At 34.2% G+C, this 22,885-nt stretch overlaps 1 protein-coding gene and 1 long non-coding RNA gene across 2 annotated transcripts; one reads left to right on the top strand and one right to left on the bottom strand.

The window, feature by feature from the left end:
- Positions 1-13,690: 13,690 nt before the first annotated feature.
- LOC147483810 (RING-H2 finger protein ATL70-like) lies at positions 13,691-14,571 on the bottom strand. Its single transcript, XM_086577736.1, is given in 2 exon segments — positions 13,691-13,847; positions 13,849-14,571. Coding segments are annotated over 2 exon segments (504 nt in total). The 5' UTR covers positions 14,311-14,571; the 3' UTR covers positions 13,691-13,805.
- A 6,790-nt stretch (positions 14,572-21,361) lies between these two features.
- On the top strand, positions 21,362-22,804 carry LOC147483809 (uncharacterized). The gene is made up of 3 exons (XR_015203916.1): positions 21,362-21,803; positions 22,600-22,633; positions 22,716-22,804. It is a non-coding gene; the product is annotated as an uncharacterized LOC147483809 (long non-coding RNA).
- The last annotated feature ends 81 nt before the right edge of the window (positions 22,805-22,885 follow it).

The following is a 22,885-nucleotide window of genomic DNA, read 5'->3' as shown; positions in this document are numbered from 1 at the left end:
TTTCAACTGTTCTTTTAATGGAGTAGTGTTACACAGACTTTCCTTTTAGACATACTATTGCGACTGATTATTTGGATAATGTTGGTTTGCATTGCAATACACACGGACATGTATATCTATGTAAATCAATGATTAGGACTTTTGACACATCAATAGATTTAAATAGTAGGTCAAAATGTTAAATTAGTGGGTGGGTGTAACTTTACTGGTTTGAAAATAAGACATATTGTAAACACTTGTCTATGAGCTTTGAAATGGGCAATGTAATTTTGGTTTGGTCTCTTTATTTTCAACATTAAAGGTCCTGCTTTAGATGGTAGGCAAAATTCATTTTCACCGTATTCCATCTAACCGGATAAAAGAATGATTATCTTTGAAAGCAATGGGTGGGTATACCGCCTTTTGAGATTTGTTTCATGGAACTGCCGAGGCAATTGTCTCTTACTCTGTTTTTCCCCACGATGCCACTCTGGTATTCCATCTAACCGGATAAAGTTAGTGAATATAACTTTGGTGTTCCCCCTCTCCAGATGGTCAGTATTTATTACATGAGAAGAAAAATAAAGATTATGCTGAGCCATGGGTGGGGTATTTATTACATTAGAAGAAAAAGAAAAATTATGCTCTGAGCCATGGGTGGGTATACCATCTTTTGGGATTTGACTCTTCGTTTTTACCCCCTGGTATGCTTTGAATTTGTCTTGTTTTGTATTGTACATCTATAAAATCACCACCAAATTTAAATGAAAAGGATTTCATTATTCGTAGTTTAGTGTCCTGACAGCCTCATAATACAATTATAATATATATGTGTGCATATTAAAATTGCTATATGGCATAACATCAATTAATTAGTGGTGTGAGAGACTGAAAAGTAGCTTTCAATATATTACCAAAGTGTATTCCCTATTACCTAGCTTGACAATGTGTTAAAGAACAACTTACATGAATAGGAAGGTGGCTGATAATTTGTTTTTCTGAATGCTGATAGCTTTCAAAATCTAACTCGGCTGCTAGGTTTGAGAGTTTTAAGAAAGTTTGTTTGCTAAGTTTTGAGAAGAGTGAGTTTGATATAAGAAGTCGAGTTTTTGGTTTAGTAGGTTTTAAAAATTTTTATTTTATTAGGATTAAGTATGAATGGGTGTTTTTTTAGGAGTCTATGAGAAAGCCCGATTAAGTTAATTGGGGATATCCATGAAATTCAGTTATACAGGTGTGAGGCATTTGCAGTATACACTCAATAGAATTGTCGGGCAAAGTCTGCAAGGAGAAAATGAGAAGTTTCAAACTTACACATTGAGAGTTTAGAGTCATATAGGATTTTAGTTTGCACATTCATTGTTGCAGAAATTTAATAAATTGTTAAAGTTAAAGAAGTGTTTCAAAGGAAGTTAGAACACATGAAAAATATATGTAAAAGAATAAAAATTATTGGTTAGTCATTCATCCCTACCAAGTGCACTTGCAAACAAATGTAGTAATTTTCCACGTGGAACACTCACGGAAATAATTTTGTCGCGAGTTCTCGGTATGTTTACGACCCATGGATCCAATTCTCACCACTTCAAGGTTTAGTCAAAGTAGCTACCAAAAGTCATTGAAGATCATTGGCTTGCATTGACAAATTTTATCTATGACTTCTTACGCCTCTCATTGTCCTCAAATGTATCGCCGATTGATTATCAAGAACTACTCACAAAAATGAGGCGAATTGTTACATCAAATTAGATAGTACATACATGTAATCATACCGCTTGATTTGAGCCAAGTATTCTGGTGAATGTTTCTCTCGCTCAATCCTCGTAGCTTCGATCAAATTCTTTGTTTTAAACTCGATTAATCAAACACACACTTACTCTAATCCTAATCAAACACACACTTACACTTCTCAGTTAAGCCACAACTCTATGAAAGTGCAAGGATATTTAGGCAGAGATTTTCTAAGTCAAATCTAATATACATCAAAAAACAAAAGCATAGTTTCATGGAAAAGCTCAGCTCAAGATTTAATTTACTGCAATAACCTTAGCAGAATTGGCTCCCTAGCCTCAAAGTGAGACTTAAATTTCCTGATCTCACCGGAGTCTAGTTGAGAGTTGATACAATTAAGAAGTCAATGTCGGCATATGCTTTGAGATTTTAGGTACGATCTCGGTCGGCAAACACATAAATCAAAACAAAAGGTTATAGTTGATAATGAAGTAAGAATATTTATGTCCTGCATAGAATATTTATGTCTTCACGAATCCTCTTTAGCTGCTCCCGCCTTATATCTCTTAACTTCACATTAAGTTCATGTAGCACTGGTGGAGATTCTCCCAGAGTATTGTCACCCTAATCAATCAATGGACATTTATTGACGATTACCATCTCACCATCACTATTCATCACCACCAAATCAGAATGCATCGGCCTTATCATGATATGCAGTGTTCTTCTTGTGGTGTCTGAAAAAGGCCAAGAACACATGCTTAGATGCCAAAGGAGAATGCAACTAACCACCAGTTCTTGATGATGAAAGAAGCAACTCATTAACATGAAGTTTTAGTTTGTGCCTTGAAACTCCTAAAAAGATTCTCACTACATAGTCTACCATCATTTACATTGTAACAATGATTTTCTTATTTCAAGTATCAATTATATGGATTGCAGATATATACACAATTATTCAAAGTACCTTCAATACCACCTAAGTTGCATAACTAATGCTTGTAGTTTGTTCCAAAGCATTACCACCAATCAAAGCAAATAACCAATCACAACCTTCATGTTTGAACCACCTAAAATAGTTCAATTTCAATGTATTAGTGAGATAGACTCATATTCTACATGGCTCAATGATTGCACAAACTTTTTATACTTTCATCCATTCACTTGTCTCTTAATTAGTAAGGTAAATGTTCAATATGGAGAGCCAAAACATCATATAACCCATCAGTTAGTGCTGTAATTTCATGTACGAGTCACGGGGTACCTAGAATGTAAAATGATTTTTCCTTTCATAATTGTTCATGTACCCCGACAAACCAATTCTTTTAATTAAGTCATTGTTTTTCATAACTATGGTAGGTTAAGTACTTGTTAACCCCAAACCTAAACGAATTGAGGTTTGGTTCAGCCAGTCTATATTATTATAAGTTGCACAATAGAAATGATCGGGTTGATTTATTAGAGTGATTTATCCCTTAAGAGGCCGCGTTACCCTATCATATTACTGCCTCTATTAATGGAGTATGATCTTATATTCAAGTGATAGTTGAGTTTATTCAGATTCTATTGTTATTGTTAATATTTTTGCATTGAAGCTTGTTTGTCATATCGATCGGATGTTTAATGCCTTTGAAAGATTGTTACCCAATAGGATTAAGAAATTTTGCTAAGCAAGCGGTAAGGTTCATTTTTGCAGAGGAAGGTCAATGTAATTCTAGTGTTGGTTAATATTTTTACTTGATGTATTATTTATAAGTTTTATCAATCAAATTGATTATGTGTCTAATGTTGATCGTCGGAGGTAAACGGACAGTGGGCGAAACATGTCCTCCATATCGAGATCTATAAGGTGAATACATACTAAAGAATCAAGGTGAAACTTCAAGAAACAAAGAAACATCTTGAAAACGTGAGCGGAGGGTTAAAATAACGTTAATACCCGGTTACAAGTAGTGGCTTATTAATTCATTTATTTCTATGTAAATTATTGTAGCTTATATTGCATGACTAAAATGTATATATGATGTCATGGAGGGTTGTGCAAATGTGAAATAATCGATCTAGGATAAGGGTTCGGTTAATAGGCGCATAAAGATGTTATGGCTATTAGGTTATTTTGATTTTTAGGTTATGATAGGTTTTAGGTATATGAAATGTTGATTATACAAAGGAAATCTGCCCGGATTTTTGTAGAAAAAAAATATATGATGGTTTAATTATTGATTTTAAATTATTAATATTATATGTCAGCCTTATTAACCTGCGTAATCTTTATTTGATTTTGGGGAGTTACAATTGGGGTATGACAAAAATTTATGATAGTTATGGGGTACAAGGAGTGTTTTGTTGGGTGTCCAAGATCACCCATTTATTACTCTTCAATTTAGTTATTCATATACCTTGGTGTGCTTTTTTCTTCTTCTCTTTCTCCCTCCCTCGCTTTAGGGCGTGCGTAGGATCATCCAGATTGTCTTATTTATTTATTTTGTAAAAAGTGCAAAGGTATTCAAACTAAACCTTAATTTTAACATTTCAAATATGTTAAGATTCATATGTTTATTTGTTTTAGATCTAATTTTCGGTTTTGCGGTTGGGTTTAAAAATGGGGAATTAAATTTTGATGAGTTACGCTATCGGTGTTACTTGAACAAACGTTAAAAATACATACCACCTATTATCTAATTCCATTGTCAACAAGGTTCTAGGACATGCCTAAAAAGGTGTGGAAGTTATGCACAAGTGTGAGGATATGGTAAATAAACTTGAGTTGTTTTATGCTAATGAGACTAAAAGAAGATGTTGCTACCACTAATCTCAAGTGTATCCCGTAATCATTTATTTATTTATTTTACTTTAGTTTTGCAAGTGTGTGGTTGTTTGTTATTTTCATTTATCACGAAGAGTTAAATGAAATATTTATGCTCAAATTGTTTTTTAGGAATTATAGAGAAAATTCTAATAGTTTTTTCACCTAGCGACCGAATTAGAAAAATAATGAAGCTAAATGCTCTGCTTGGTTTATTTGGACCTGAATGCAATTTGCAAAAAAAAATGCAAATACATCTTATTGCAATGTACTTCATTTACATTTAATTTGCTTGGTTCACCCTTTGCAAATGGATGCAAAATAAGCATTTTGTGATTGGTTCACTACAATGCATATAAATCAAAGCAAAATACATATTATTAAGGATTCTATTTTTATCACTCATTCAAATTTTGTGATTGAATTGGTTCACATTTTGAGTAAACAAAATAATTCTATGCACATGAACATTGGATCACTAATTACTTAAAAAAAAAAAAATGAAATAACAACAATTTTATAACTTAATAAACAAATATTTGAAGAATGTAATTCAAAGAATCTAAGCATTGAAGGACACATTTGTTTAAAATCCTAGCTTAAGCACACAAAAAAAGGAAAAAACTACTAAACCTATCTATTTACATATCCAACAAATTTATTTCTAAACTCCCAACTAAAAATAAAAACAGGGAAATCAAATATCTCCAATTAGATCACGAAGTTCCTCTACCATTTCTGTTTGAGCTCCAAATCTCCGCCTAAGAAGATTTCTTTCTCAATGGGGTTCCTCATTAGGATTGTGTAAGCCTTCCTTAAGTATCGTTTAGTAAAACCTTCAATCTTCATAACTTGCTCACAAACATACTCCGCACGAGCTGCAGGATCAACAACTTTTTTAAGATCACCTATTGCACCTGTCATATCTTGAACAATCTCTTTCACTTCATCAACCACTCTCACTTTCTTACCATGTGGCCTTTTCTCCTCTGACGTGTTCTCTGACATGGCCGAGGCCTTTCGTTTTTCAGTACCATTTTTTGTTTCACCTTCTCCTAAACCAGCGGGATCATTTTCTTCATTTACAACATTCAAGTCAGGCACACTATCCATATGGGTTAGATCAACAGAGTCTCTGCCTCCAATTGAGTAGGATCCCGATGTGTATGTGTTACCAAAGATGATAGCCAAGTGATCAAGAGGCCACTTTGGCCCCCTATCGCAAAATCCCTTATACTTTTCAATTGATTTCTACAAAAAAAAAAAAAGACTAATAAATAAATAAATAAAATGATAAACTTACGCGTTATAGTAAAAATGTCAAGTAACTGCGAGAAGACATCATACCATTTGGACTCATTAGACTAATACTAAGGAGTTCATGCTGACCATTATAAACAGCCTAGGTGAATCTCACATGCAAAAACAGCAGGAACACAAAACTGTAGCACTCCAGATAGAAAATATATTTCTTATAACCAATTATCTCCCAAAACGTGAAAAGCTATTTAACAAGTGAATAAAACTACTGAACACAACCTCCCAAACAGATAGAATACAGTGCTCATTTTCCCATAATAAATTTCCAATAGTGCCTCCTAATTATACATATATGATAAAAAAATCCACTGAAATCCTAAAGATAAATATGCAACTTTGAAAAAAAAAAAAAATCATACAAATCCACTACACCAAAACCACATCCTATGAGCTGAAAAGACATCTTCCCCTACTCAACTTTTAACCAAAGTAAAAGCTTCGATAACTCGAGCATCTCCAAATCTGCTCTCGGTCAATATCCACTACTATGGCGCTTCAAAAGTGTTACGTTTTAAATATCATGTTCCCTTTAAGTGGGGATGCATCCGCCTACACTACATATGAAAATATGACTAAACCATCTTCATCACCTTTCATTTAATTATTAACCTTGTTTTCTTATTTTTATAGATAAAATTCACTTTACTGTTTCTTTTAGGCTATGAACCCAACTCATGGACTTCCCACGGTTGGAGACAGTCCACTACTCCACTTGCTATTAACTTGTTAAGCCAATGTCTTTCTACTTTCATCCTTTCAATCCACCAATCCATCCAACTCAACATTCTTATGTCCAGGTTCTTCACTACACTAAGTTTAACATAACATGTTTCCCAATCACCTAACATACTGCTCAACAGAGCATAAATTGCATGAATCCTATGTTACGCAACTTAATACATACATTAGTCACCTAAAAAAGTGCAAATCGCTCATAGTACAAGAAAACCATCTACGTGATAACGTAAAAGTACATAGGAGCATTAGATGCGGATGTTGTAACATTGAACTTCCATTTCTAATAAGCTTACTCGTTGGATAGCATTAGTTATCCCACATGACGATAAAACAAATAAGGTCATATTGTAATGGATATTGTGTATTAGGACCCGAGTCGAGAACAATTAATATATGAATCTGCTTTCAAATCGAGAATTTATCTGTTTTTGAAATTGCACTCTCACCCATTTCGTTGCAATATGTGAACTCCCTAATTATATCTAAAGCAAATTTTAGATAGATAAATTTCAAGAAAGCTATTATTAAAAGTTTCATATTGAGTTGAAATCTTGAACCCTCCCCCCAAGTACTAGTCGTTAACAATGATGCTAACATGAAGCACATTTCTTGAGGTCCTCAAAGCACTCCTTTACTTTGATACTTAGATAGCCTATTTTGTAAATACATGTACATGCATCAAGGATTCAGGGCTCGGGGGACTTTTAGGTGTTGCTACGCTACACATAGCCACCAAATTCAAGTGTATTCCCTCGCTTGCAATTTCCACGCTCAATATTGTATTAATCGCAGTAAGAAAATAATGTCAGTAGTTTCTACTACGCGCTTTTTGGCTATCGTGATGCAATTGAAGACCAATATAACAAATGCAACTTACCGGATCAGCTAGGAGCTCAATCCAAGTTGAAGGAGGAGCTGGATTGTTTGCTTAATTGGGTCCCAAATTAATCCACTTCTTGATGCCAAATCAAGAAAAGAGTTGTACTTTTTCCTCATTGCACACATTTTGCTTCGTGATATGAGCCTTTTCAACTTGCTCCCGAAGTTTTGACCAATCGCCAATTGATCCGATGTATACATCGCTTCATCCCAAACCCTACCATGTTTCTTGTTTTGCCCATATGCATCAAGGAAAGTTTACGTTAGTAGTGCAAAGATCCATGGAAAAAGTCCAACTTATTTGCTTATTCTCCTTTTCGAGACTTTACTTGGTACTTTGTCGGCCATATCTATAATATAAATTAAGCAACAAATTCACAACAATTGTACACACCGAGCGAGAGAGGGCAAGTGCACTTAAAGAAAATATCAATTAAAATCACACATTTAATAAAGTGAAATTACAAACAAAATAATAAGTATACATAGAAGTGTGCTACCAATCTCTTATAAAGACAAAAAAAAAACAATAAAAACTATATATACTTATGCATTTCTTCCCTCGTGATTTTTTCCGTTGTTTGTAGTTTTGATAGTCAATATACATTTTGTTAGCAGTGTTGTCCCTAAATTGTAGCCATCGAGCTTGCTCAACCCTAAATGTAGGTCGTTGGCTATTACTACTTGATGTGATCAACTTGCTCTTGGCTATTACAACTTGATGAAGAACCAACTTGTTGTCGAGATGCTAGGATTTCGTTGTCTGTTTCCTCAATAATCGGATCCTTTGGGTCAACACCCATTATGTGATTGTGGAGTATGAAGCACGCCATAGCTATCTTAAATTGTGACTTGTATGAATAATGGGAACGAGCTAATAACATGGGCCACCGCTTCTTCAATACTCCAAAAGCCCTCTCAATTGTGTTTCTAAGTTGCGAATGCCGTTTATTGTACAACTCTTTAAAGTTTCGAGGCTCACGATTAGTAATGTATTCACTGATGTGGTATCTTGTATTCCGATACGGAGTTAAGACCCCATGCTCATTACCATATCCTGCATCACCTAAGTAGACCTATAAAATAAAAAATCAAAGTTATTACATAGTTATTACATGTACTATAGGTAGTAACAATCAACCAAAAATATAATGTTATAGATATCTACCTGAAGGAATAACAAATGGATTAGGTCTAGTAATGGCTGGCGTTATCCAAAACTCTTTGGTCATGTGTTGTCCCTTCCCATCCAACTAGTACATGTGTGAACTTCAAGTCGAATGTGCAAGCTTAATGCATTTTGAGAAGAAAAGTCCTTCCTACCACTCCTAAATCTTTCTACATCCTCTTACGGAATAGTAGCTCTAATATGAGTACCATCTAGTGCTCCCAAACAATCCTTTGAAATATTGTGCATATCTAACCTCACTTACGATTACAAATGGGGTTCCTCCACCATGTATGGCTTCTCCATGGTTACCTACCAAGCATGGGTACAATTTCAAAACAGCAAACAAGTACTTCATTAAATTGTCGACAAATAGTCTCTTGTGATCGGAAAATCGACTCAACATCACACTATGCCTCACATCGCGTGCCCAAGATGCATTACAATGTTGAACTGATACATGCACACAAACAATTTGTATGGAAGCAATAACCAAGTGTATACTATCGGTCTGGGCTTGCCAATAAAAAAAAAATGTATACTATGTCCCAGAGTGACCAAATTATTTCATCACTGCTTTGTTTTAAATGTGGCTTTTGATTTTGAGCTCTCTTAGCAAGAAAATTTTGTTTGTCGTGTACTTTGTATGAAAACATACTCAAAAGCTGGTAATTTAATTGAACCATTGTTGTTTGTGTGTACATAATGATTATTCCATCTTGGCGTCATTGGTTTTGACGGTTTGAGTACCTCGTTAGCTTATCCGATTTGGTGTTAAACAACTAGATTCAACGTTTGTTCATCTGAAACTGCTTAATAAATACATGCTCAAAGCCTTAAACCTTTTAACCTCCAATTGACTCGGGCTGGCTTTGATAATGGGTAATCTTGCTTTGCTTAGGCCCTTTCAATGAGGAAAGCAGACTTGTCAGGCCCGAGTTTTTGTTGGTAGGGCTTTGTTGGAGGGGACCGTGCATTTTGCTTTGGGTTGAGAATATTAGAAACAACTGCCTGAAGGAATAACAAATGGATTAGGTCTAGTACGAGCGTTATCCAAAACTCTTTGGTCATGTGCTACCCCTTCCCATCCAACTAGTACATATGTGAACTTCAAGTTGAATGAGCAAGCTGCTAATGCATTTTGAGAAGTAAAGTCCTTCCTACCACTCCTAAATCTTTCTACATCCTCTTCTGAAATAGTAGCTCTAATATGAGTACCATTTAGTGCTCCCAAACAATCCTTGAAATATTGTGCATATCTAACATCACTTACGATTACAGATGGGGTTCCTCCACCATGTATGGCTTCTCCATGGTTAGCTACCAAGCATGGGTACAATTTCAAAACAGCAATAAGTACTTCATTAAATTGTCGACAAATAGTCTTTTGTGATCGAAAAAATCGATCGGACATCACACTATGCCTCACATCATGCCCAAGTAAATGTAGGAATCTCATTAGTATTTCCTCAAAACCTGACAATTTCGTGTGTCTTCCAAAAGACCTTTTTCCCTAACCAACAAACATAGTTGATGGAATGACTCCATTCCCATTCATAAATTTTTACGACACTTTTCATCTTATATATGATCGAGTCGATATATGTATTTCGTTCGGCAACATGACGAACATAAGGTTCTCTTGGTAAGTTAAAAGAAAAGTATGCAGTAAATATTGTTGCTACATGTGCAACGCTTGCACAAGTGACAGCAACAACCTCTCTAATTCGCTCCTCATCTTCATAATTATCCATAACTTCTATACTATTGTCTGCCATTACAAAAAATTGGTCAAGGAGCTAGCTTAAAATTCACAAACTATATCATTTGAGTTAATACTCGCAACATTTAAACACTGTAACAATGATTATAATATCAACAGTATAGTATAAGCTAGAAAAAAACAATCGAGCAACTAATCCTTTCTTATTGTATTAAATGCATTAAAATAATACATGGCTTAGACATTCAGAAATTACATACTAACAACAATGGCACTTTATGTACATTGATTGCCTACTAGCCTTGCTTTCGGAAGACATTCAAAGCAAATGACATTAAGAAGTAAAGAATGTTGACTAGTCGTGAAACTTCGACCCTCAAGAAATGGCATAAATAAAGAAATATGTACTATTTACTATACTTACATTGAAACCATCGGCAAATTACAGTAAGAAATAAAGAATACTTACTAATCTTATCCCAAGACCTTCAGTTTCTAACTAATAATATATAATCAACCCCATTTCCAAAAAGTTTTCATTAATTATAACTAGTTAAGATTATGTGATTTTCATTTTATGAGAGTAAAACAAAACCCATAGAGATCAAAGAAATTGGGGAAACAACACGCACATAAAAGCTTAGCTATTAAAACAAGTTGTTCAATCGGAGAAAAATATAGAAAGAAGAAGAAGAAGAAGAAGAAGGTGAAGGGAAAGGACTTACCTTTTCAAAGACGAAACAACAACACTAATGGAACCAAAACAATAGCTAAGAGAGAAGAAATTAATAAACTAGGAGATGGAGGTGTTTCTACGTTTTAGATAGAGTTGCCAATTAGAGAAACAGTTTTATGAGTTGGGAGAGACTGAGAGATTGTGCAAATGGATCACGATGGTTTTGGGTTGCAAATGAGTGTTGTGGGAGCTATTTATACGCGGGAAGTGGAGGAACCAATTTGTTGCAACGGGCTATATGCAATAGTGGGCCAAACACTTGGAAATTGGTAGTTACTGGGAGATGGGTGTAAATGCATCCCATTATGTTGAACCAAACAGAGCATAGAGGCTTGAATTATAGATTTATAGAACAGTTTTAACGTTACTCCAGTTTTCTATTTTGCCATTTACCGTTAGCTCACATGAAGTAATACCTAGGATTTCGGATTATTGATTTGGAGGAAGTTCAAGGACTGTGATGGTACCTGTTTCATGAAGTTTCTACTAAAAGTTGGATTTTTGGTGAGTTGAAAGAAATTTTATGTATGAGCTTTGGTGGAGCCACTTCCTATATGGAGTTGGTTCGTATTGTGTTCGCATCCACAACGTATGAAATATGGTTGGATGAGTTTAGTTTTGTAGAGTCTTCTTTAGTAGCGAAACTTCATGATTACATTGGTTCCAAATAGTTATATTCAATTATATAGCAGGTGGAATGGCTACTACAATGCCCCCCAATTTGGATTCAACTCAAACTATTGAAACTACATGTGGGTATGTCTGGGTAGAATGAAATAATAAGAACAAGAAAGTGGATGGGCAACCTTCAAAAAAGTAATTGCAAAGAGAAGGCAAAGAAAACAGTTGAATGAGTATTGTTTGTATACTGAACAATGAGAACTCTACTTTGCATAAACCAAATAATCAATTTGTTTGAAATTTCCATTAAAAATGTAGTTTGCTCTACTTAATGAGAACTCTACTTAATATATGAAAAGTGGTCTCCTCATTTTTACTTGTACTAACATCTCGATCTATTTGCTCTTTTTGGTTTTATACTAGGAAAAATAATATGATTTTGCTCTTCTTAGTTTATATAAGATAACCCCATCTTCATATTACATACTCAGAATTCAACCAGTTCCATTCCAGATATGGTTTTTCAACGAAAAGAGCATTAACATCCATAATCTCACTGATCCTGTCTGGTCGCTGGTGTAATTGATCACAAAGACTGAGAATTTTTTCCGGAACAATTGTTTGCAATTGGTAAAACATAACTAACATTTTTAGTGGTTGTATGAAGTGAATATAAACTAAAAATTAGAACATACTACATTCTGACAAAACACCGTAAAGTGAAATTACACCGCACAGTCTGCAAAATTATATTGTTGAACACTTGAATCTTGCTGACTTATTACCAACTGACAATACTCTTAGTATAAAATACATGTTCACGGCGCAGCCGTTCGCTCTTGGATAGGGATGCAATCTCGTTCAGTTCCTGTTTCTTGACGTCATATAAGTAAACCTCAGAAACACAGGTGTATTAGTTACCGCTAGTATATGGTCCATATATTGGTAAACTTGTCATCTAAAACAAATGTGTCAATACGGAAAGGATACACATTTGTCAGACACAATGAACCATTGCACTCTGACAACTGGAAGGGCAATATTCAGAGTATTTTCTAATGTACCATTGTTCGATGACATAGACCTTGTATTTTCTAATGGACACGTCGTAAACCAAAGCATATTCAGAGTATCTAGAAAACCAATATTTTCCTTTCAAATGAGGTAGAGTTTTGAACTGTCGTGTTGCAGGATTATATACTGAGAGAATTACATTGTCGCGTTTAATGTTCTTAAATAACAGTAAACCATTGCAAGAGGATTTTAAGGTTACCTCTTGAAGTTGATCTTCTAGTAAAGGCAATTGCAAAATCTCTGCTTTCTTGTTTTGCTCTTGTGTACTGATGGACAAAAAGTTTTTTGACATATTCGCGCTGTTGAAATAGGGGACGATAATCCGTGATGGAGAACAACCAAGATGCGCTTTTTAGCTTTTATGAACTTGGTACTAGATATCAAATAATTCCAAAACTTGCATACAACCTTCAATCTGATGAGATTCTTCTCTAGAACTCGTAGGAGAATACCTGAGATTATTTCTTCTGGGAAGTATACATGATACATATTGTTTTTGTAGAACAGCAGGCACACTGAATTGCGCAAACTCTAAAAGGCCAAAGTAGCTATTTGGAAAAGACAGGTCTCGTATATATAGGGATCAAGACTAATGGACCTCTCTCACCAACTAGACCATCTCACCAGGAGAACCAGTCCAATATAATGTACAGGCGATTCCTTTGATATGCTAACCTTGAATCGACAAACAGGGGAAAACTAACTAAGCAAACCACAAATTAAACAAGGATAATCATATCCTATGGTCTAGTCTTCCGGTTATTTGCCTACTATATGCAAGAAATTGACATATTATATTCTAAATGCTTCTTTTTGAGTCATAATCTCAAATTTCAGATCTCAGAAGAAACATGACATACTTTACTACTGATTTGCACAAAACTAGATGCTAATGTTTCGTATATGGGATGCAGAAATGGAAATACATATAACTTCATTGCAAAACTTCAGTAGAAGAAAAAGAATTGGTTGAATCGTGTACATTGAAGTAAAGAAAACTGACACTTGGTCAGTTTTTTCTAAAACCATTTTATCTATTTAACCTCTGACTTGCCAATGAAACTACCTCAGCGGAGGGGAGTGGAAAGTGGACTTGGCATCGGAGAAGTACGACAGACTGGGCAAGTAGGATGCTTCCTCAGCCATGGATCAACACACTTGAGATGGAAGAGGTGTCCACAATCAGGTAGCAGCCGAAGCATGTCGTTTCCTTTGTAATCAGCCAAGCAGATGGAACAACAAGATGCAGATGTATCCTTATTGCGGTGTTTAACTTGCGAGTAAAGGAGTTTGGGATAGCTTAATAAGGTGGCCTCATCAAGACCTTCCTCAATCACAATGGCATGATGACTAGGAACTTCATTGGCTATTTGTTGAGGCACGGGAGGCGACGGTTGAGTGCGTGTGCAGAAGTAGGATGCAAGGGTAATGGTTGTGATAAGGAGGAGGACGCCGATGGAGACACCGATGCCATATCCAAAACCACCAATTTTATTAGAAAGTAGTCCCTGATCTGAGGCAAAAGTGCCATTCATTTCCTTGGTGAAAGAAGGGAGACAGATAAGTTGTGACTGGCCAAAATTACCCAATACATGATTATTGTAGAGGTTGGTCAACCATGAATGAAGTGAAGATGCATTGTGGCTATTTAGGAATTCAAAAGTCCGGAATGTCAACGGTAACGTGATGGAAGAGTTGGATGATTGGTGAAGTATTAATGAAAAAGCAAGACATACATCTTGGAGTTCAATGGTATTATCTTATCCAAGGACCAGGGTTTTCAAGTCTGGTCCTTATTCAGAAACATAGCTGCCCACTGAATCCGACAACTACTGAATTGTCGCGAAAATAATCAGTAACTAATAAATAATGAGTCCGGATTCAGAGAGGGTACCCGCACAAAGGAAACTTGTGTGGACGCACCCAATCTCGTTAGATTTCATTGGGATTGTGATGTGTTAACGTGAGGATTAACACCGTCATATTTCAGTGTTACCCGAACCAGTCTGTCACTCTCTTTTATTTTGGTAACTAAATCTCAGCCATCTCCTTCCTTAACAAAGATAAAAAATAAATAGGAATAAATATAAGAAACAATGTCTTCCCCCACTTCTTTCTCCTTTACTGCTACTACCATTTCTAATGAACAATCTAATCATACATATCTCGTCTTCTTCTTCTATCACTTATCGTCTTCCGTTCGGTGATGCCGAGCAATCATTTTCTTCTATGACTTATTGTGTTAAACTGTACACATGGTTGTACTTTTTATTTACTGAAATTTTACAGTCATGAAGATATGTAATGATAAGATTGAATCCTTTACTCATTAGAACTAGGACAACTACTATCAGGTGACGATAGTTCTGTCAAAAAAAATTTGACTACAAAAATAAAAGACTTCCTAAGCATGGGTTTATGACCGGTGGACATCAATTGTACTTAGCTTGATAACATAGCAATGGAATATTAAGTGCCAGACATTAGTTGTACGTACTAGGAAGGCCTTGTGTAATACTAAGAAGATGAGGTAGTGCTACTTGTAGCTTACTAACCCGAACACGTATTCACTTAAATTATGATTTGCTATGTTGTCAAGCTTATTAGAAGATTATGAGGTACTTGTACTTGTAGATTTTCCACTCCACTTGCAGTTATAATTATTAGGGGCAGAATTATGTCTCGTTTTTATTTTTTTGTTAAGGAAGAAGATGAATAGTTCCATGTAGAATTCTATCTTTGAGATTTAGTTACCAAAATAAAAAAGGGAGACAGACTGTTTCGGTAACACTGAAATATGACGGTGTTAATCCTCACGTTAACATATCACAATCCTAATGAAATCTAACGGGATTGGGTGTGCCCACACAAGTTTCCTTGTGCGGGTACCCTCTCTGAATCCGGACTCATAAATAATTGTGATCCTTCAATCCTTTGACAAATTGGTGTAGCTACTAAAGTCTAAAACATACATGTAGGTTTTTAACACCTTTTCTTTTGAGGGCATTGAACGCAAGCCTAAGCTGCGTATGCAATGGGCCTATTACGAGTGTATATTATTGGAAGAACCAAATGAAAACAAAACTCCTTGTGTTTTATCATGACGGAGCAGAGTGAGAAATTCTGCTGGTGGCCTGGTGCCCATGTCAACTGATCTATATGTTTTCTGTTGATTCAAGGATGAAAATGATTGGATTGGCACCTAGTGGCTAGTGGTACTAGTATATATATAGGAAGGTTTCATGATGAAATATTGTATTTGTTTGTTATTTAAGTTGGTCAACAGATTTTTTTTAAGATCTATTTCATTTTGATAACGTATAGGATAACCATGCTGGCATTTTTCAAATTTCATTTTCTATAAAAACATGAGTGCACGTTCCAGCACGTATGAAATGTGGCCAGGGGCGACTCAAGGCAATCGGGGGCTAAGCAAATTTTGAATAGAGAGCTTTTTAGTATTAATATATACCAATAAAATTGTTATATTTTATGGATTTGTTATTTCATATGAATGTAAACCTCAATTTATTTAACAAAGAATTTAGGGTTAACGACATTTTCCCATATTGGGGGTAGATCCTAATTGGCTCATCTAGTGTGGAGGGGGGAGCTAACCCAAAAATTTAAAATATAACAATTATTGTAAAAATTGATCACAACTTTTTTTTTTCTTTCTTAAATAGTCATCTCATAAACTTAGAATTTCAATAGATTTATTTAACAAGTAAATGCATAAGAGAGAAGAATTCTACACCAAATAAAACAATATATATACTAGCTTTCGATCCCGACCTGCGAACGGGTGCCAATATATTAAATTATTCTGATAAATATTAACAACTATGCTATGTTGAGCTATGAGATATGAATATTATATTGATCACCTATCCAAATTTTTTACAACGTGAAAATTCCACACTCCATAAAAAGAACAACAAACCCACTTCAACTTCTTTTTGTGAATTAATGTAGAAGTTTGATAAAACTTTTGTGAGAATGCTCGATGAGGTGAGGATTATATTGAAACTACTTGAATAGCAAGGCATTGCCGATCATATGATAAACACCATTTTAACTGCAAAACAGTACTTGTCGAGACATTCCCACTCTTATAATATATAACTATGTTTTGAGGTTAGTTCAATGCATTTCCATCCACTTTCCAATTTCTTATTAATTATTATTTGAGGTTAATTCAATGCAGTTTCATTCAATTTTCGATTTCCCGTTAAATATTCTTTGAGGTTATGTCATTGCATTTGCAACCAGTTCCCTATTTTTGGTTAATTTTTCTTTGATGTTAATTCCACGCAATTGCACCCAGTTTTCGACTTCCCGTTAATTATTCTTTGAGGTTAGTTCTCGATACACTTGCATATAATTTTCGATTTTCCGTTATTTATTATTTGAGGTTAGTTCAATGCATTTGCATTCAGTTTCCGATTTCTCGTTGATTATTCTTTGAGGTTAAATCTATGCAGTTGCATCCAATTTTTAATTTCACGTTAATTATTATTTTAAGTTATTTCGATGCATTTGCATCTATTTCCAATTTTCCGTTAATTACTTTTTTAGGTTAGTTACATCCAGTTTCGGGTTTCATGTTAATTATTATTTGGGGTTAGTTCCTTGCAGTTGCATCTAATTTCTAATTTTCCGTTAATAATTCTTTGATGTTAGTTCAATGTTGTTGTATCCAGTTTCTGATTTCTCGTTAATTATATTATGATGTTAGTTCGATATGATGCAGTTGCATCCAATTATTAATTTCGCGTTAATTATTCTTTTAGGCTAGTTCCATGTATTTACATATAGTTTCTGATTTCACGTTATTTATTCTTTGAGGTACAGTAAGTTCAATAGTTTCTGAGTTATTGTTTATTCTATGAGGTAAGCTCAACACAGTTGCATCCAATTGTTTATTTTTCGTTAAATATTCTATGAGTTTAGTTCCATACATTTGCATTATGTTTTCTGATTTTCCGTTAATTATTTTTTGATGTTAGTTCGATCAATGCATTTGCGTTCAGTTTATTATTTTACTTTAATTATTCTTTGAGGCTAATTCAATGTATTTGCATCATGTTTCCGATTTCATATTAATTATTCTCTGAGGTTATTTCAATGCGATTGCATCTAATTTATGATTTTCCGTTAATTATTTTTTGAAGTTAGTTACATGTAGTTGCATCCAGTTTCCGAGTTATTTTTTTATTTTATTTTATTTTTTTAAAGTTAGTTCAATGCATTTGTATCCAATTGCCTATTTCGCGTTAATTATTCTTTAAGGCTAGTTTGTTTCGATGTATTTGCATCTAGTTTTCGATTTCTTGTTAATTATTCGTTGATGTTAGTTCAATGCACTTGCATCCAGTTTCCGATTTCTCGTTAATTATTCTTTGTGGTTTGGTAAATGCATTTGTATCCAGGCCAGTTTCTGATTGTGCGTTAATAATTGTTTGAGGTTAGTTCAACATTCGTATCAAATTTCCGATTTCCCCTTAATTATGTAAGGTTGTGTGTAATACTAACTTATATTGATTCTTATGTAGTGTCCTTGCAAACATGATATTAAAATAAAATAAAAAATAAATTAAACATGATTCGCTATATGGTATATATCATGCATCAAAGAGACAAAATTATCTATGTTACGATAAAAACATAAATCCAAATTAGAAGGTTTTCCGTTAAGTTTTTTTGTGATTTTCAATATTTAATCACATTGAAAATGGAAACATATTAGTCTTTAGGCTTTTAGAGCTATCTCAAATGCTATTTAGGCTTAGGCTTTTAGAGAGATGAGAGATCTAAAGTGCTACACCGTGGGATTTGAAAAAATATTGTGTTTCCATTAACGTGCCTTGACCATACCATGGTAGCAACATTGAACAGTTGATAAGAATTACATCTCGTGAACAGTTGGAGAATCAAGTTGTTGAGCAAATATATTTTATAGAATATGCAAGTATAATTTTATTTTCTTAATTACATTTGAGTGTTTAGAATGGAGGAAAAGAAAAAACGTGAGAAAAGGCATGTGATAGCGTTTTTCCAATATTTGTTTTGTTTTTTTTTTTTTTTTTCCGGTAATAATGTTTGGTCTTTTTTAGAACATACGTAAACTTCCAATTTTCTCACATATTTTCCCATAATTAGGCAAAGTGTCTTACAAAAAAGTTGGATCGAGTCTCTATAAAGGCTCCAAAAAAATAGAGCCAAGAGGGTATACTATAATTTTCTCCTATATATATATATATATATATATATATATATATATATATATATATATATATATATATATATATATATATCTTCTATCTAATAAAACACAATGGTGTGTGGGGCCCATGAAATTTCCATCCAGATGGTTACCATTGTCTTTTTCTAAGTTGTGACATGGCAAAAATAAGCCAATCCCAAAGAGTATGCTCCCTTATGCCCTAACACTGGGATCTATTGGATCTTATTCTTCAAACAAACTATGTATGCCCTATCCTTCCTTCCTGCCACCGTCACTCTAGAGAAAGAAATTCTGGGCAATTGCCTTGTTTCATTTCCACAACCAACACAGGTAAATGACGAAGCTTGAAGCACAGGTAAATGAGGTCTGACTTCAGTTTTCATTCTTTTAATTTATTAATCAATCTTTTGTTATTTATGTACAATGCTTTTGTTCATTCATTCTGACTTCAGTTTTCATTTGATTCATTCTTTATGTACAATGCTTTTGTTCATCTCTGGAATGATTGAAGGAGCGGTTAACAAAAGATTGATTGCCTGTATTATGACGAAGCTGAAGCACAAGTAAATGAGGTCTGACTTCAGTTTTCATTCTTTTAATTTATTAATCAATCTTTTGTTATTTATGTACAATGCTTTTGTTCATTCATTCTGACTTCAGTTTTCATTCATTTTGACTTCAGTTTTCATTTGATTCATTCTTTATGTACAATGCTTTATGTACACTAATAAAGCAAATATTATATGTACGCCTCTTTATGTACACTAATAAAATGAGGTCTGGCTATTGTTTGTTCTTTGAAGGAGCGGTTCACTTCATGTGTTCGGGCGCCTCTTGCGTAAGACCGAATGTATAATTGTTCCTCTATTATTCAAAGAAATATTATAAATGTAGATGACCGGAGCTTTGTGAACTCTACAAAGCTACCTCTCAATGGCTAAAGCAAAGAATACCTTCCAAACTTTATCAAAGTCAATGTCTACCAAATGTTTTTGGATACATCTGCTCTTATTTTGCTATTCAGGGCTAAAGCAAATGTTTTTTTTTTTTTCTTTTTTATTCTTTTATATACATGTGTCATGATCAAGAACATACCCAACAAATTCAATGTATGAGTTTACTCAATTTGTCCTGCTTTTTCTTGTTTAATCTGGGAGAGATTGGTTAGTGTTTTATGGTTAGTGTTGATGTGTTTATATACACTTTTACTTTTATATACACTTTTATATACATGGGACATGGGAGAGATTGTCGTAGGGTTTTATGGTTAGTGTTGATGTGGTTAAAAAGGGCTACTGACTTTTTCCTTCAAATGGATCGGATGGGTCTCTTTCTGTTTTTTTTTTTTTTTTTTCAATCTCCCTTTTGAAAAGGTTTCGCTAGCTTTCAATCTGAGATCTCTTGGTTCCATTTTCCCTTGATGGTTAATATTTTTTGGTGTCATTTTTCTTTTGCTCAAATTCAAAACACTTGTGTTTTTTCATTTTTTGTTTTGGTGTAAAGTTGGGGTTGGGGCGGGGAATGGGGAAGATGACCTCCACTACCCCACTATTTTTATATATGTGGCATGGACCAAAATATCACTGATATATATCGGTATTTTGGTACACCGATATCAATATTTCCAATATATATCTACCAAATATAGAACTTTTTTTTCGATATATATCGGAATTTCCGATATAAAACTTTATATCGCCGAGATAATTGATATATCCGATATTTATGATATATATCGTTTGACTTTTTGACCATTTTTTAATATAAATCCGATATTTCCAATATATTTCTGATATTTCCGATATATCCGATATTTTAAATAGTTTTGGACCAAGGACCAAAATATCGCCGATATATATCGGTGTTTTGGTACACCGATATTGATATTTCCGACATATATCCACTGAATATAGAACCCTTTTTTTCCCGATATATATCGGAATTTCCGATATAAAACTTTATATCGCCGATATAATCGATATATCCGATATTTATGATATATATCTGTTGACTTTTTGACCAATTTTTAATATAAATCCGATATTTCCAATATATTTTCGATATATTTCTGATATTTTCGATATTATATTTCTGATATTTTAAATAGTTTGGACTGGTCACCAAAAAAATGGATATATCCGATATATATTGGATTTTGGGTACACCGATATATTTATCGATATCGATATTTTGGGCCTTGGTTTGGACTGGTCACAAAAAAAATAGATATATCTGATATATCCGATATATATCGGTTTTTGGGTACACCGATATATTAACCGATATCGATATTTTGGTCCTTGATATGTGGTCCTTTTGGCTTTTAGGCTCTTCCCACTTACAATGTTGACTTGTACAAGATTCAAAAATCACCAAGATTTTTAGAGAAACTTCTGTCCTTAAAAAATGCATGAGGATATTGGATTGTCTTCCACATGCTCTTCTTTGGGGTCCACCTTCTTTTAAACTCGAACAAATGGCAGTGATTTTTTGTCTAGCTTGAAGATTGGATTGACTTTTGAGTATAGTAATCAAAGTTCTACTATGTGTATGCTGAAATGTTAAAGGCAATGTTAAATATGTATGTATCCCTTATAGAGTGGACTTCCAACTAATAATTATTCAGAAAATATTCTTTAACGTAATGTGTGATTATTTTGTTTTCCTAATTTATTTTGTTTTATCAAACCTGTTCAACCCTTTGTAGTTTGGGACTTCAGCTCATTATACTCACCGGTTCTCCAAAAAGTCTCATGGGCGCATAGGAGCTAGAGTTGGAAGGTAAGCAAGGAAACCTTTTAGAACCTTTAAACGGTCAACATTTATGTTAGTTCTCCTAAAGTTTGAAATGTATTTTTTTTGTCTTTGGTTAAAAAAAATGAAACTTTGAGTTGGAGAAAAGCAAAATAAGAGCGAGATGACACCCTCAATAGTGTCTCTCGTGTGTAGTTATATGTTTTAGTACTCAATTTAGTCGTATTTTAAATGTGTTAATTCTATTGTTTTAAAATATAGGGGTTAGATGTCACTCAATTAATCTAAGTAAAACTCTTTCTTTCTTATGGAGGGAAAATTTTCCACCGTAGTTTATGTGACATTGAAATTTAAAAGCAGGAGAGAAACAAGATAATTCTGATGGGTCGTTATGATGAAGCAAGTAACTTACATGGGATGTTGATGGACTTTTTCCTGAAAAATTTGCCTAGGCTTAAGCCCAAGTGCCAACTAGCCTACATTAATTGAGCTTACAACCGGTGGAGTCCAGGTGCGCCTGTTCTATATAAGTTAAGAAGCTTACCCTGTGGAGGAATGTGACCGTGGGTTTGGATAGGGGCCACAGTAATTCCACTCTACTCCTTGGGGGGTGTCTCATGGTGGAGACATAGGTGTTAACACTATTCGATTACAATATAAGAGATGATGGTTATGAACAAGAAAATTCTTTTCTTTTATCTATGATTGTTCCGGATAGAACATGTACTAATCAATTTACTGATTTAGTGTGTTTTTAAGTTGCCTTTAGGTTTTGATTAAGCTGATCAAGTACATAATCACTGCTGCTTTGTCTTTTTTTTAGGCACCATTTTTTGTTGCAGATTTTCCTCTCAATGGTATGTTATCCCTACCCATCCTTTTTATGTTTGTTTCTACAGATTTTATTGAGTATCTAGCTATTTCTATTTGTTTCTACAGGATCCCATAGATAAGGGTAAACGTCCAATGGACCCTTATAAGGACCCTTTTGCAAGAAAAACAATAATTATGTTCCAGTTCAAGATGGACTCTACCTTGACCACCTACTCCTCAACGACCTTTCGCCCCCCTGTATTACAATCAACAATATAATGTTATTGATAACTTCT

This window comes from Coptis chinensis, chromosome 8 (genome assembly GCF_015680905.1).
Source record: "Coptis chinensis isolate HL-2020 chromosome 8, ASM1568090v1, whole genome shotgun sequence".
Taxonomy (NCBI): Eukaryota; Viridiplantae; Streptophyta; class Magnoliopsida; order Ranunculales; family Ranunculaceae; genus Coptis; species Coptis chinensis.
Note: the sequence above shows the minus strand (reverse complement) of the source record. Positions and strands in the feature narration are given on the sequence as shown.